Genomic DNA, 15,966 nt, shown 5'->3' on the forward strand with positions numbered 1-15,966 from the left:
CCTGCATCAACAGTGAGAATTCGCTTGTAATCCGCTCCAGAAAGCAACCAGGATTCTGTGTTTTTGTTATATTCCGAAGGAGCCTCATAGGCTGTCCATGCAACAATAGGTTTGTTTGCTTTAGTATTAGCAGCTTGCTTGAAACAGTTGTAGTTGTTGTTGATGGAACTTGTCAAATTCTGAGCATTCTCCTCAGTATTAAAGAAGGTAGAATAGAACTCGAGCCACTCAGCGCGCTTAATCGTGCAGTTACCGATTTAGGAGCAACAAAATAAAAAGAAACAAAGTATTATTAATTGTGTTGTTCTAAATTCTATGGCGCTGCAACCTGTTGTAATTTTTTTTTTAAAAAAAAAATAAATAAATAAGAGATTGAAACTAAGACAAAGATCCCACTTATGGATACATACGTGCAATGGGCCTGGATCCGAAACTTCGGAGGTGATAACGGTCTTGTTCTCCATACCAGGTTCCGATCCAAATGTGCTAAAGACAACATCAACACTCTTGAACTGATCCGCACGTTTGGCCAAGTCTTTGTCCTCAATACCAAGGATGGAGCCACGCTCGAGATCGTATTGAAGGCAAGGGGAGCTAATCAAACCCTCTGTATCCACTGCCTTGAGGGCTGAACGCATACCCAGCATCTCAATGAATGCAACTGCAGTTGTAGCAGTTGAGGCAGCATTCTTGACTGGAATATTGACAAAGACAGTCTCATTACCGAATTGTGAAGCAGGAGGAACAGGAGTACCGCACTGAGTCAAGACATACTCCTTCTTGAGAGCATTGTTTACGACAACTTTGTAATTGCGCTCGTAATGGACACTAAACAAAGTAGCGTTGTCCACTGCCACAAAAAAAAAAAAAAAAAAAAAAAAAGGTCTTTTAGTAAACACATATACTTACATAGGTAAAAAAGAAATAATAATGGAAACATCAAATGTCGGCTTTAGGAAGAAGAAGAAGTGGGAATAAGTTTTATGCACAACTACACAGAGAAGGTTTGTTTGTATTTGATCAAGGTAACAAAAAGAGAATTAGTCGGATCTCGAAACACAATCTGACTTTTTGTCGGCTCTCATTAGATTCTGTTGTTGTTTTGGTTTCTGATATGCTCAGCACTTCACCTGGGAAGTTTTTCCTTTTCTTTTTTTTTTTTTTCTTTTTTTCTCACACAATTCATCTGATGAGGATGGAAATAAGAGCAGCTGCAAAGAAAGAAGAAAAAGAGAAAGAGAAAATAGGAGAAATAGGAATGGGGACGGGGAGATAAGATGCCACAAGTTTAGGAGGATTAACATACCGGTGATTTTGTTTGTAAAGTAATCAAAGTTAGGGTCGTAGTTAGTCACACAACCATCCTGGTTGATTGGGTTCTGTCCCTGAGATGCAACAGGGTTGGCCAGGAAGGGGAGGAGGGCCATCAAGGCAAATGAAATGGTTTTGATGGACATGTCGTAAATTGTAAGTCGAGGGCAACAAGACTAAGGTGGAGACAAGAGAAGGATGTAGAAGGAGATAGAGAGGATAGAGAGAGTGAAAAAGAAAAAAGTAACCAAAAAAAAACGTGTAAATTATAATGAATGGATAGAACGTGGCTTGGGTCACACAAATACGCCATGTACCGAATAAATGGATTTAGGTATTGTAGATTGTTACTCCTCCTCCCCACTTACATCTTTTTCATATTGAATGGTTTGTCTTTCAATTGGATCAAAATTTCTTTAGTTCTTCTAGAGCAATGCAATTTTAATGTTTTAAATGGTGTTAAATGATAAAAAAGAAGAAGAATAATAATAATATAAAAGTCAATAGTATGTATTTGTAATGTGGGCCTCTATTCAAGTTCAATGGTGGCAGGAGGCTTCGATGATACATCGTAAACAACACGGTTGATTCCTTCAACCTCATTGCAGATACGTGATGAGATCTTCTTGAGGACAGCAGTAGGGAAATCGAACCAATCTGCGGTCATAAAATCAGTGGTCTCAACAGCACGCAAGCAGATCATCTGTTCATAAGTACGCTTATCACCCTTGACTCCGACAGCCTTCACAGGGAGGAGAGCAGCGTATGCCTGAGCGATTTGGCGGTACAGGCCAGCCTTCTTGATCTCCTGAATATAAATATAATCTGCTTTGCGGGCAATAGCAACTTGCTCCTTAGTGACCTCTCCAAGAATACGAATAGCAATGCCAGGGCCAGGGAAAGGATGGCGCCAAACAAGTTCATCGTCCATGCCCAACAATCTTCCGAGCTCACGGACTTCATCCTTGAAAAGCTCCCTAAGAGGCTCAATAAGCTTAAGCTTCATGTTCTCCTTAAGACCACCGACGTTGTGATGAGTCTTGATAGTGGCGCTAGGACCCTTGAATGAAATAGACTCAATAACATCAGGATAAAGAGTGCCTTGAAGCAAGAACTCAATTGGTGGTGCGCCTGATGCAGCGTTAGCCTCATCGATGGCCCTAGCCTCTTCCTCAAAGACATCGATAAAAGTGTTACCAATGACCTTGCGCTTTTGCTCGGGATCAGTCTTTCCTGCAAGGTTGGCCAAGAACCGGTCGCTGGCATCAGCAATCTTGAGGTTGATGCCCATTTTATCAACAAGCATCTTCTTGGCATCCACACATTCATTGTGACGCATAACTCCATTGTCGACCAAAATTCCATGGAAACGATCTCCAATAGCCATGTGCATCAATTTGGCCGCGACTGACGAGTCGACACCTCCACTGACAGCTCCAATAACCTGCCCCTTTTCTCCAACGATAGAGCGAATGCGCTCAATCTCCTTGCCAATGAACTCGGACATGGTCCACTTTTGTTCGGCCTTGCAGACCTTGATGACAAAGTTCTTGAGGATCTGCTTTCCGTCAATAGAATGGGTGACCTCGGGATGGAACTGAATGCCAAAGATAGGTTTCTCGTTATGGCGCACGGCGGCATAGGGGGCAGTATTGGTCGTGGCAATAACACGGAATCCATCAGCGATGGTGGTAACCTGATCACCATGGGACATCCAGACCTGAGACTCGTCACTCAGTTCCTCAAAGAGCATAGAGGATTGAGCGTCAGCTTCACCGGCAGGAAGGATGGTGAGAGTGGCAGGACCATACTCGCGGTGATCGCATGGGTCAACTTTGCCTCCAAAGTAGTTGGTCATTTCCTAATAAATAAATAAAAAAGTTGGTTTCAATAAAAAAAAATAAAATAAAAAAAAAAAAATTAATCTATGGTCAAGTATGCTTACCTGAAGACCGTAGCAAATTCCAAGGACAGGGACACCAAGGTTGAAGACATCAGGATCAAGACGAGGGGCATCGTGATCATAAACAGAGAAAGGACTTCCGGACAGAATGACACCTATACGAGTGATATTAATATTTCATTAAAAGCAATTCAATTGATGAATAGTAAGAACAAAGAAAATATAGAGTCCCTATTAGAAAGAGCAATATCGGCGGGGCATAGAGGCATTACCAGTGGGCTTCCAGGTCAACTCCGAGATCTTTTGGGTACAAGGGAGCAACTCGCAGTAGACACCGAATTCACGAATGCGTCGAGTGATCAAGTGCGAGTACTGTGAACCAAAGTCCAGAATGAGAATGGTGTCAAACATCTCATGGACTTGAATGGTGGAGTCAGCCATGGTGGTGAATGTGTCCTTTTTGGATTGTGGGGAGGGTGGAAGGAGTGAAAGGAGTGAAGGGGTGTGAGTAAAGAGATAAATCCCAACCAGAAGTAGAAGAAAAAAAAAATAGAAACCCAACCACCAAAGTAAAGAAAAAAAGTTGATGCCTTTTATTTGTGGATGAGCAGTCATGTATTTGTTTTTTTTTTCTTTTTTTTTTTGGGAATCATAATTGATCACAGTGTATTCATTCCATTCTGTAATTAAGGGCTCTTTTTATCAAGACCATCTCGCCCAGCCACAGATGGATGGGCGAAGCAGGACATCTGCTTTATTCATGCTAAGCTAAACTATAAAAGTGGTATATTTAACATCTAAACAGGAAAAAAATTCTCCTTGCAGATCGGCTTCTTTCAATTATTTACAATGGTTGAGGAATCCTGAATATCAGACTAAACCGCGTTTAATTAAGACACTTTAACCACAATACTGGGAAACAATATGGATGAGAAAGTAAAAAAAGAAAAAAAAAGATCAGATCTTTAAGCAGGACTCCGAGATGAAAATCCTAAAAGATCGAGAGATAATTTTTATTTTCTTGTTCTTTCCAAAACTTACCAGTCATGATCAGTACCATTGGAGCTTCTGGCACGCTCCAAGTTAGAAGCCGAAATACTGCATAAATCATCCCTCACCGCTGGATCTATTAGTACATTAGTAATAACACATCGCATGCATGAGAAATAGGCTATAGCGGTGAAAGAAAAAGCTTTTTAGGTATTCTACATAATCATATATAGTCACCTCGATAATAAAACATATCTGTATTTGGCTCGTAGGCCACCAGTAGAATGAAATGTCCTATGATTAGAATATATGACGTGGGCGATTTCTCAGCATAGGTGCCTCTGATAAGTTCAATCAAGGAAATAAAATATTGAATTGTAGTTACCAATGTAGCGAAAACCTTTCATCCTTTGCACAAATGAGTCGAATACTCCTATAGTGCAATTACAGATTGTAGTTTTTTCCTAAATATGAATAAGTTTCCTATGTAAGTCCTGAATGATTGTGAACACCTGTGATAAAACAAATTAGACAATATAAAAAGTTGGTCAAGTGTGCCACTTACCAAGCATTGAAGACAGCTCAACAATCGTTGATTGACAAGTGTGATAATCCCGTACTTTCTGCAATACAGGAAGCGTTTGAAGTCGTCAAGCGGAAGTACCCTTCAAAAAGCCACGCATTCATAAAATAATTACAATAAGAGTAAGTATAACGTCTACGCTTATTACTGCTTGTCTCAAAGCCACGCTTCTTTTCAACAGCTCATGCGGCTAATTTTATTACAACTATGATTATTATTATGAATATTGTTACAACCAATTCAAGACATCCTTACTTACAACTGAATCACTCTGACATTTTCAGCATCCGCATTATCGAACAGAGCATTAACTCTCTTCTGATCATCATCAAATGACTACATATTTAAACAAGAGCCGTCTTTGCATTAATGTTGTGTATACATGTGATGCCTTTAATCAACATAGCAACTGAAGTTGCGGTATGAGCCCTACCTTCCTATAAAACTTTTCTCTAGAATGCGCTGCATCGGCACCAATGGTGCTTGTATAATACGTAAAATCCCAGCCTTCGTCACGTCTGGGTGAGAGATTTGGGATTTGTAATCGTTTTGAGAAATTGAGACGAGGTATACTGACTTGGTCATCAGACAATTTCCGCAAAATATAGGCCAAGTCAATTGTCCATACTGACTCGTCTGTTTAGTACAAAGGAAAGGTCAGGGTTATAGGTACAAGGATTTGTTGGCTAATTGAACTAATTGAAACTAGGAAAAAGATACTTCAGACTACCTTTGCAATGCATGGCGACCTCTGCTAGGGACAAACGTGCACCGAGAGCATTGGCGACCATGGCAACACAAGCTAGCCCACAGTCCCAATCGTTTTCCTGATTGATATGAGGTATTGGCGTTGAAACTTGCATGTGTTGGTAATAAAGCTAAGAAGACAATGAGAAGGAAGAGAAAGGAAGAGAGAAGGAAAATAAAAAAAAATAAAATTAAAAAAAAAAAAAAATAAAAAAAAGAGAGAGAGAGAGAGAGAGAAATGGAGAGAGAAAGAGAGAGAAAGAGAGAATAAGAAGTGATTGTGAATTATAGTCGTGTATGTGTGTGCAAGGAACGTTACAAAGCTTAATGGATGAGTATGATGTGTAGCATGAGTGAATGTTGAAAAATGTGAATGTTAATTGTAGATTCTAAAGGCGAAACTAGTCGGCTGTGCCAAAACAAGTGATGAAATAGGGAAATAGGAGCAGGGCCCTTGTGAGCTGTGCGTGTGTGCGGACCTCCTTTTTCTTTCTCCAGGGCACTGTTCATGTTTGACCTATGTGGTAACTGTGCTATCCATTGCAATACCTTATTCTCTAATTAACAGGTCTGATTATCTTCGAGATGATAATGAAGAGTACCTTTGACAAGATACCAGCCGGCTCCTTCACCAATCTTCGCCATACTTAATCAGATTATGAATAAGTTGATCTCAGCCACATTGACAACTTTGTCTTCTTTCCTTTTTCTTTTTTCTTCTTCTCGCCTTATTCACGATCCTCCATGTCTGCCGACGGAGAAGCTCTCGCTAATGCTACCAATGCAGTCCCTACCATTAAGCGTCTAGAGGAGGCTGTTGTTAATAGGATCGCTGCAGGCGAGGTAATGACCACCTGTTGTCATTTGAATACATTTCCATCCTTTCCTGGACATGACTAATGCAAATGATTTTCATTACTTTCATCAGATTATTCATCGCCCAGCTAATGCTCTTAAAGAGCTCATTGAGAATTCGTTGGATGCCAAATCTACCACCATTCAGATCTCTGTGAAGGATGGGGGACTGAAACTTCTCCAAATTCAAGACAATGGCCATGGCATCAAGGTAACGCCACCATTTTCACTAAATTAGAATATGATCGCTGTCAAAATTAAACTGTGACCGCTAATGGCTTTTTGCCCCTAACGGATAGGTCGAAGATATGGGGATCGTTTGTGAGCGATTTACCACGAGTAAACTTCGTACCTTTGATGACCTATCGTCTATGTCTACTTATGGCTTTCGGGGCGAGGCACTTGCAAGTATCAGCCATGTTGCACATGTCACCATAACAACAAAGACCAAGGATTCTAACTGTGCCTACAAGTAAATATTGCAAAGTTGCTATAGTTCAATGCCAATCGGAACCCTAAATGCACTGCTATTAGCAAGCATATACTCTTCCTTGCATAACACTTTTGCTCTTTGCTATTAGAGCATCCTACTCAGATGGGGTAATTGTACCCGCCAAGCCAGGAGCTACTGCAGAACCAAAACCGTGTGCTGGTAACAACGGTACTCAAATATCAGTACGTGCCGGACCTGTCCAATTTAACTTCGAATAGTAGGAGGAAGAATGTGTAGTTAACCAGAGCCAATACTTTTTTTTTTATTTTTTTATTTTTTTAAAAAAAAAACTAAGGCCGAAGACTTATTTTATAATGTTCCTACGAGACGGAACGCCCTTAAGAACCCTACGGAAGAGTATAATCGTATTTTGGATATTGTCAATCGTTATGCAATCCATAATGAGGGCGTAAGCTTTACATGTCGAAAGGTATGTTATTATTAAAAGCAATGCGTCATTTAGTATGATTTGCATGTTGTGTGCATATCTGTGTTAATGTTAATACATCTTTCAATGGTTTCAGGTTGGATCGAACACACCGGATGTTCATACAACAACTACTGCGACTGTGCTTGACAACATTCGGACGATATATGGCTCTGCTGTAGCTAATGAGCTGTTATCATTGGAGCAAAATTTCCCGGTCTTTTCCCTGAAGATAAAAGGATGGATTTCTAACGCTAACTACAGTGTCAAGAAATTTGCTTTCCTCTTATTCATTAACCGTATGTACCCATATTGTATCAGGATATAGCTAGTTGAGCCATGAAAGCAATTTGATCCAAAATGCTCAACGTCTTTTTTTTTTAAAAAAATATATATAGATCGATCTGTGGACTCTCCTGCTATTCGGAAAGCGATCGAGGCCGTGTACGCGGCATTTCTTCCAAAGAACACACATCCATGGGTCTATCTTTCTTTAGAAATGGATCCTAGGAATGTTGATGTAAATGTACATCCTACAAAGCGCGAGGTAAATATCCATAAAAGAAAATGTTATTTACTAAGAAAAGGTAAGCCATATTCAAGTATCTAATGCTATTGTTATTTCTTATTATGAATATAGGTTCATTTTATGAATGAGGAAGAGATCATAGAAACAATCTGTGGCGCAATCCAGAACCGATTGGGAGATGCCAATGTCTCCCGTAACTTTTTGACACAAACTTTATTGCCACAAGTAGCCGTGAGAGCCCGTACTGAAGAGGCATCGTCTAAAAAACCATCACAAAAACTTTATGAATATGATCAAGTTAGAACAGATAGTCGTGCTCAAACACTGGATTCATTTTTAATCTCTGCTTCACCATATACCACCATTACTTCCTCATCAAACAAACGCCTGAAGATTGGTGTCGAACAACTGGTAGATATCGAGGACAACAGCGATCAAGAGATGGATCAATCGAATGGAAAAACTGTTCAGAGTCGAGACAAAAGAACAGCTTTCGATGATAGTGAAGACGAAGACATTACTTCTACATCATCGGGGGCACGAGGCTCATTGTTGAAAAACATTGGTCAATACAAAAACAGCACACTTGAGCGAGGGGCACAAGGACGAACTCACACTTCACCACAGGGAGCTGGGACCGCGAAACTCTTAAAAAGTAGCGATTCATCAAACTCAAGAACAAAGACAAAACATCAACGTATTGAGGTCAAGTTGACGAGCGTACTTCAATTACGAGAAGATATTCGAAAGCAAGGGCACCCTATCCTTACCCCAATCTTTGCAAATCACGCCTTTGTAGGTATACTGGATAACCAGCGTGGTCTGATTCAGAATGAATTGGCACTTTATCTAGTCAACTATGAAGCTATCAGTGAGGAGCTGTTCTATCAGATATGTTTGCGCGACTTTTCAAATTTCGGCTATATTCGACTGACGACACCAGCACCGATTAAAGACCTTGTTATGATGGCTCTCGATGAAGAACAGGAATTAATGGAAGGAGGCACATGGCCGGAAGAGCTGAAGTCCAAAGAAGAAATTGCTGAGGTATGAAGCTATTACTTTGATTGAACAGTGTGTCTGCAATTAAAGTAGTCATTGATATTTAACTATTCCATTTTTTTAAAAAACATATTGAAAAAGACCGTTAAATCCCATCTTGTCACCAGAAGAGAAATGTTGCGAGAGTATTTCTCAATATGCATTTCAGACAATGGCGATCTAACTGCTATTCCAATGATGCTAAAAGGATATGTTCCAAATCTTGAGAAGCTACCTGATTTCCTTTGGCGATTAGGATCAGAGGTATGCTTCACGATTTCTTTCAACGCATTAAAAAAAAAAAAAAAAAAAAAAACTAAACTGTTCGAAACTATGACTTTGTGATTAGGTTGATTGGACAGCAGAAAAGGCATGCTTCCATACCGTGGCAAGGGAGCTTGCCATCTTTTACAGTACCCAACCCGAATATGTAGAAGACGACATCGATGCTGATAGGGATAGTGAGGACCATGTCGACGATGAAGAAAGTTTACATGATAGAAAGTCACCACAGGACATCCGGGATATTCAGTTCCGGCACATGGTTTCATCTACTATCTTCCCAGCCTTCAAAAGGAGCTTCATTCCTCCAAAAGCATTAATTGAAAAGTCGGGCATGGTTATCCAGGTTGCACAAGTTAAAGATCTTTATAAGGTCTTTGAAAGATGTTGATTAAATAAACAAGTAAAAAAAAAAACTTTGCATTTTATTATCATAATGATGATGATATTCCTAGATAGGTTGCATTGCTCCTAGAGTCTGGCTTTGATCTCGTTCGGTCCATGAACATACTTTCGCACATTCATTCCCTTTTTAGACTTTGTAATATGAATTCGATGTCTGTGCCCCTTCTTCACATGAGTGGAGTGACCCTCGTCTCCAGGCAAAATACCACTCAAATGTACACCGTTTTCGTCCTGTGACTCGACCACAAACTCTGGCATGGTGTTTACGATTTCGAGGTCCTTGAAATACTCCAAAAGGTCTTCATGTTTCTTGACTGGCAATAAATTTGCCAAAGTCACGAACTGGGGAGGCAAAAATGTCTGAATAGTATTATTACGATAGGCTTCAAGAGCCTCCTCAGGTGTAAACCAATCCAAGCGTGTTGTTTCCTTGCCATCCGCAAAGACTCTTGAATCTGAGAACGAGCTCCTGGACCATGGCAATACCGTCAAATAAAAGTGAGTATGAAATCGCTTTGTTTCCATTGGTGGAGTGATCCAAGAGGAGAAATGTGATAATCGCTCAACTGCAGGCTTGATATGATGCGATGTACAGAGGTTGTAGAATTCTTCGCCATTAGCATGTACACGATCTCGCCAAACTTTGATCTCCTCATCTGACAACTCCGTAAGAGGATCACAAACAAGGACACCCGATTCTTCAAAGGCTTCTCGGATAGCACAAATAGCACTGCAGAGTGGTGGATCATTAGGGTTCTTGGATTTGTAATTCAACAGAGTAGCCCAACGAGGATCATGGTCCGCTTTATCCACATTTCCTCCTGAAAAATTGCCACGAATTATTTTGTTAGTTACATACACATGAATAAAAAAAAAAAAAAAAAAAAAAAGGTAAGCAAAATAAGGAATGTAATATTCGGGGAATACAAACCTGGGAAGACATGGGCACTAGCAGAAGTTCCAATCCGTCCACGCTGCAGCAAAAGAAGCTTGTAATTGGCTTTTCCGGGCTCGACTTTAGACCTGGAAATAGGGGCAGCAATGATAAGAGTAGCTGAAGGCCTCAATTGTTCCAAATTGGATGACATTTTGGCTAGTACAGTTGAAGCAATATAATACAAAGAAAAAAAAAGATAGAGATAAGGACCGAGACAGAAGCAGAAGCAGAGACAAAGAGGAGAAGGAAGAAAAAGAGAAAGACATTTCAAGCTCGGTAAGTATAAATAGAGAGAATGAATAAAGCGCAGATACAAGACTGCTATCGGGTTGAAACAGCATGCTCTATTACCGCTTGTAGTGAAGTGAGAGAGCTGCTGGTAATAATTTAGAGTGGACACGGACAAAGGCTTAGAGCGTTTTTGTTGTGGAGCTGAATGGATAAACAATGAGTATGGAGCACGGACGTGCGAAGTATTGAAAAGAGGAGAAAGTGATGAAGTGGCTCTCAAATGAGGTGATTGTGTAAATGATGAAAGATTATTCAATCTCGTTCGTGCAGAGAAAGCCAATGCATTCTTTAACAATGGAATCATTTGTGTTGCAGCTGGGCACTCTTAAGTTTTTATTTTCGTTTTTCGGCTCGGAAGATAGAAGTGAACATGACAAAAAGAAAGGGAAACCGGAAAAAAGTACCCGTCCTTTATTCTAACTTTTAACAAACCATTCCCTTGCTTTTTATAAAGCCGTTCTGCATTTTGCAGTTGGGACCTTGCTCAAGTCACCATTTCTATATGATCAATGGCAATGTGTTTTCATATTCAACAGAGATCGATCTGGGGTGCAGGCCAAAGAGGCACCAATCGCCAATTTTCTGTGAAATTTAAGGGATCGTGGGAACAAATCAGTCAATGCAACATTTCTTCAAAGCAGGACAAAAAAAAAAAAGATCTTACAAGTCTTGCAGATTTCATAATTTCTGCCATCCTCATGGGTCCTTTTGAATTTTGATCAAGCGTTTCGATTCGACTTCTAACGTCATACCCCCTCCCCTTGCTCTTATCGACTTGATGGGGTACATCCTTTTGCAATGAATGAGCAACGGATTGCCTTCGATTATTCCGAGGAATCTTTGACAGATGAACAAGCGAATCAGTTGCATATCTCCAGCCTGCGCTTTGATCCGGTTTTACATGACATGTTGCCAGAACAGAAGGCGTTTGTTCCTCAGGGTGAATAGGGACAGACATAGTAGTCACCTTTGAAAGAATGAGTTCAAAGACAGATATCATGTAGTAGCATAAATAACACCAATCACGTCTTTTGTCATCCTACCAAAACCGTGAGGTTAAAGTCAATAGCTATACGTCGAAGTTCTCTTGATAAATGCATCATAGTAGCATATCCTAAATTGTTTATCCAAAAGACTGTATAAACAAGTGGAGGCCTCAACATAAATAATACATGTCAATAAGTCAAGAATCAATCGACTAACCAGTGTTGTTATCATTCTGCATTAGCTTCGTAAGCACTTCGCTCATGGAATCAATTACAATGAGCCGTATAGACGACAAGGATGCGACAGTAGGTTGCTCAAGGCCCTTCCTTATTGACTCAATTGCATTTATGATGTCAAAAATATCTTGACAAGCACAAAGATGGATCCTTGAGAGAATTTCCAGAGCTTGCTCCTAGAAATCCAGATTGAGATATTGAGTTATTCGTGGATTAAAGTGCAGATCCTGATTGGGAACTCTACATCAAAAAAAAAAAAAAAAAAAAAAAAAAAAAAGAACACCTCCGACGCTACATACTTTAGGCACATCAAAGTCTTCTTGTTGAGATAGTTGGGTCTGGATAATATCTGAGGTTCGTTGACCAGAGAATCCTCCGTCAAGGGTATCAATCCAGATAGCATACGATGACCTGTCTTGGATCAGCATGGTAGACATGGTACTGAGGCACAACTGTGTCTTGCCAGAGCCTGAGATTCCACAAATCTCGCTGACTTCTCCTGTAGACCAGCCCTGACCACCAAGAAGCTCATCAACTCTATTAAATGGTAACATTTAGTTTTTAATATTTATTACAAAAGCTGTTTTAGACATTTAATATGGACACTACGTACGTTGACAATCCGGTTGACAAGTGTTGGAGATTTGTCTCTGAACATAAATCTGATGCTGCCACCGCATCTGGTATGGCATTGAGCATGATAGGAAAAATGAGTCTATCAAGCAAACTCTCAATGGCCTGAGGATAAAAAGATATAAAGTGAATTACAACCTCTTTTGTAACAAAGATAAAGTCTTTACGATTCAATCACTTTGTCGGCTTTGTATTATCATACGGCTTTTGTGATACGACCATTTGATTTTGCGACGACTGCATTGGGATCTAAAACTAGGTTGGAATCTGCATATTTACAATACAATTAATGGATTGGAAGAAAGAATTTGGTTTTACAATGTCAAGTCGTTCTGATTCACTCATTTCACTTATTCACTGCACCTGTTTTGATGCCATGAGCTATAATCTCATTCAACAAGATTCTGTCGCGTGGAATCAGATTCTCATTTAAATAAGACTTGAGCAACGGCATTGTTTTTTTTTTATTATTATTTTTTTAAAGTCTCAAGTTGTGTTCTTTCCACAAGACCATCCAAATGCTTTATACACCGTCACAAATTATGGTGAAAGCTTCCAAAGTCCTACCCAGTGCATCTTTCCAATATATTTCTCTCGGAATAGACCTCATAACGGTCTTTGTGTTGCGTATGCGAGCAAATCCCTATATGCTATCACTACGATGTCTCCAGCTGACATTCGCGTATAATAGCGGTGCCTGCTTCAAAGGGACACCCAGTTATTTTGACGCATAAAAGAGACAAGGGGTTCTGAGATTCCAAAAATTCTTTTCCAAACTTTGAGCTCATGCTAAGCACGGGCTGAATTAGGGGTTTTGTTGCGCGCTCCAAATGAGTTTGCTACTTTTCTTCCGGCGGCCCTCCACCCAAGTAAAGAGCTACTGTTGTTATGCTCGATTCAGATTTACATTCAACTGAGTTGTCCATGAAAAAATAACAGATGTTGTTTTTCAAGGACTACCGACGTGGTCAACGATGTGGTTCCTGTGTATGTTGCCTCGGCCAATCAGATCAGTAGAAAACTTTCCAATATGAACAGGCCAAGCCTATATGGTGGCCTGAGCGCACAAAAAAAAATCCACTACCACTCTCTCTTAATCGCATTATTTCACCTCTTTTTTAGTTTTATTGCGCCTGGTACTTTCATCAGGACATCGCAAACGCTGGTAAGGTTAATAGGTTACAGATAAAGAAAGCATGCAGGCACCATAAAACATGAGTTTATTGTAATGTAAAGGAAGATGTTACTCGTTGCCTGAAAAATGTCACCATCACAGATCTTGAACAAGAGGAGGATGCTGCCAGCACCAGTAATACTATCGGAAGACTCACGTCACGCAAGGAAACAATTCCAACTTGCAAGTGTCTCAAGCGATCAAGGAAAATTACGACGATGAGCAGTCAGAACCGGAGATTCAGGAGGAAATGTGGGGTGGTGACCACGCAAGTCTACCTTTTTGAGCTCTAAGGGTCTAAGTGTATTTCAAATAGTCCTTACGGAGAGTTGGATGCTCTACTCCATGGCCTGTTACAAGCTGACATAAAAGCGAAATGTGATACCCGGAAAACTTACCTTCGTAATAATATTGAAAAAAACAATAAAACCCCGTCAGGTGAATATTAAAGTGCACCACCAATCTATGTCCCTTAAACAAAAAAAAAAAAAAAAAAAAAAAAAAAAAAAAAAGAATTCATTTAATGCATGCGTAGTTAAGCCCCGGCTTCCTTTCCCTCTAGTCTTAGGAGGTTTGCAGTTACTAGGGTCATAAAAGTCTTCATCAGAGACCTAGGATGGCACAACACAAGCTACTTCGCGAATATTTTTTGATGATCGGCATTAAAAGTGAATACAAATTTAGCGATTGGCCATCTTTCCCTGACCTGATTGGTTGCCACCAATTACCAAGAGGTCAAGGTAGCGAGAGGCTATTGGTGAATGATTTAGTATGGAAAGCACCGTCGCTTTCCTATGGATGAATATTTATATACTCATTGCAGTTGTCTCTCCATCTTTATTTTTCTGTAAAAGTGGCTCTCGGTAGCTTTCGTTAGATCCAGTGAGCAGTCTGCTATTCTAAGAACAGCCACTGCTCTAAGAGCGGACATGTTCAGTTGCCAAGTAGACAATCAAGAGAATATCAACTCAATCTACGGCGACTGTTCGATGCTTGTTGGTTTTCCAAATCTGCTCTGATTTCACCATAATTTAGCAGAATTGATTAGCATCCCCTGAATAGCTGCCATCCAAAGGGATTAACTTCGAATGGACAGGATTTACTGTGTTGTTCAAAACAATAAAACTTGACTGAAAGTCTGCTAATCCTCAAACCATGAGGCAAATAATGCCTCTGAACGCTTCAATAGGATTATGGCGAGCTTTTGGGGTGCAGAAAAGACAAGATTGTCTCTTTTGAGCAATGAAGGATATAGGATTTGTTCCTTGGAGGCAAACTTTTTTAAAACCACGCTTGTTGCTAGTAAAAACACAAATGGTTCCCGTTTTCCGCATACTTTCAGCGCTTCCACAATCCAAGGGCTGTGATGTAGCCATTAAATGTTACATGTTTGTCGAAGTGTTGACACATCCCTTGCAAAAGTTCAGATGTATGCTAAGAATATTGTTTAAGGGACGTAGAGTGGTCAATAGCATGTGGCAGTATTCAGGTGTTTATACAGTATCAGATGGAGTCCGAACAGTCGCCATATTCGGATGGATTGTAAATTGAAGTGAATATTTGAATAGGTAGGATGAAAATAAAGTGAACACATGGAATAATATAGAGGAGTTGTAATAAAGCGCTTTATATCCAATAGCTTGCAAAGAGTATATCTGTATGAGCGCTGTTTCTGAGGAATATGTACGCCTTGTTGAGGCTCAGTGGAGGTTCATGCAAGAGGAGTGGCCAGCTATAAAGAAAGCCAAGTTTCATCGCACAGAGATGAAAGAGATATCTGACGTAACACACGTCAAGTCAATGGTGCTTGACCGTCTAGGATTCATCCCTACGTTCTTTTTTCTGACACAAGTATTTGGAGTGCGTGACTATGGTAGCCCATATCGTAATGTCGAAAAGGGTCTTCTGCTCCTGTATGCACTAATCACAGGAGATTCATTGTCTACAATGTCAAGGTTCATACCAAAGACGTCCTTTTACGACTTGCACAGGGAATTTTATCTTCGGGACCCTGTGAAACTACATGATGACATAACCTCAATGATGAGAGATATGTGCTCGAGTTTGAAGCTACGATTGCTACTTGCCAAGAACAACCCTGATCCATTCAAGCATGTGACATTGAATCTAGACGGACATGAC

General features: G+C 40.1%; 6 protein-coding genes across 6 annotated transcripts; 1 reads left to right on the forward strand and 5 right to left on the reverse strand.

Annotated features, from left to right (window-relative positions):
• Positions 1–282: 282 nt before the first annotated feature.
• Positions 283–1,551, reverse strand: BCR41DRAFT_97858 (hypothetical protein). The gene is made up of 3 exons (XM_022031105.1): positions 1,307–1,551; positions 411–850; positions 283–328 (listed from the first exon to the last, which is right to left on the reverse strand). The coding sequence occupies exons 1-3, from the start codon at positions 1,455–1,457 to the stop codon at positions 314–316; spliced, it is 606 nt and encodes a 201-aa protein (XP_021880273.1). The 5' UTR covers positions 1,458–1,551; the 3' UTR covers positions 283–313.
• Positions 1,552–1,840: 289 nt separating this feature from the next.
• Positions 1,841–3,655, reverse strand: BCR41DRAFT_397350 (putative GUA1-GMP synthase; the record flags this gene model as incomplete). The annotated part of the gene is made up of 3 exons (XM_022028885.1): positions 1,841–3,172; positions 3,257–3,369; positions 3,487–3,655. 3 exons carry the CDS (start codon positions 3,653–3,655, stop codon positions 1,841–1,843), a joined length of 1,614 nt encoding a protein of 537 aa, XP_021880274.1.
• A 260-nt stretch (positions 3,656–3,915) lies between these two features.
• On the reverse strand, positions 3,916–5,734 carry BCR41DRAFT_423007 (Guanylylate cyclase-domain-containing protein). Its single transcript, XM_022030234.1, has 8 exons — positions 5,518–5,734; positions 5,221–5,423; positions 5,047–5,123; positions 4,770–4,869; positions 4,590–4,668; positions 4,442–4,498; positions 4,256–4,340; positions 3,916–4,126 (listed from the first exon to the last, which is right to left on the reverse strand). The coding sequence occupies exons 1-8, from the start codon at positions 5,648–5,650 to the stop codon at positions 4,105–4,107; spliced, it is 756 nt and encodes a 251-aa protein (XP_021880275.1). The 5' UTR covers positions 5,651–5,734; the 3' UTR covers positions 3,916–4,104.
• Positions 5,735–6,278: 544 nt separating this feature from the next.
• Positions 6,279–9,552, forward strand: BCR41DRAFT_371621 (hypothetical protein; the record flags this gene model as incomplete). Its single annotated transcript, XM_022026617.1, has 10 exons — positions 6,279–6,377; positions 6,463–6,600; positions 6,689–6,861; positions 6,971–7,064; positions 7,178–7,312; positions 7,407–7,608; positions 7,708–7,856; positions 7,950–8,885; positions 8,982–9,143; positions 9,229–9,552. The coding sequence occupies 10 exons, from the start codon at positions 6,279–6,281 to the stop codon at positions 9,550–9,552; spliced, it is 2,412 nt and encodes an 803-aa protein (XP_021880276.1).
• Positions 9,553–9,632: 80 nt separating this feature from the next.
• On the reverse strand, positions 9,633–10,654 carry BCR41DRAFT_307475 (hypothetical protein; the record flags this gene model as incomplete). Its single annotated transcript, XM_022020860.1, has 2 exons — positions 9,633–10,387; positions 10,498–10,654. The coding sequence occupies 2 exons, from the start codon at positions 10,652–10,654 to the stop codon at positions 9,633–9,635; spliced, it is 912 nt and encodes a 303-aa protein (XP_021880277.1).
• A 1,092-nt stretch (positions 10,655–11,746) lies between these two features.
• BCR41DRAFT_98104 (P-loop containing nucleoside triphosphate hydrolase protein) lies at positions 11,747–12,783 on the reverse strand. Its single transcript, XM_022031107.1, has 3 exons — positions 12,317–12,783; positions 11,998–12,193; positions 11,747–11,908 (listed from the first exon to the last, which is right to left on the reverse strand). The coding sequence occupies exons 1-3, from the start codon at positions 12,569–12,571 to the stop codon at positions 11,829–11,831; spliced, it is 531 nt and encodes a 176-aa protein (XP_021880278.1). The 5' UTR covers positions 12,572–12,783; the 3' UTR covers positions 11,747–11,828.
• Between the last annotated feature and the right edge of the window lie 3,183 nt (positions 12,784–15,966).

Source organism: Lobosporangium transversale (assembly GCF_002105155.1).
Source record: "Lobosporangium transversale strain NRRL 3116 chromosome Unknown BCR41scaffold_24, whole genome shotgun sequence".
Lineage (NCBI taxonomy): Eukaryota > Fungi > Mortierellomycota > Mortierellomycetes > Mortierellales > Mortierellaceae > Lobosporangium > Lobosporangium transversale.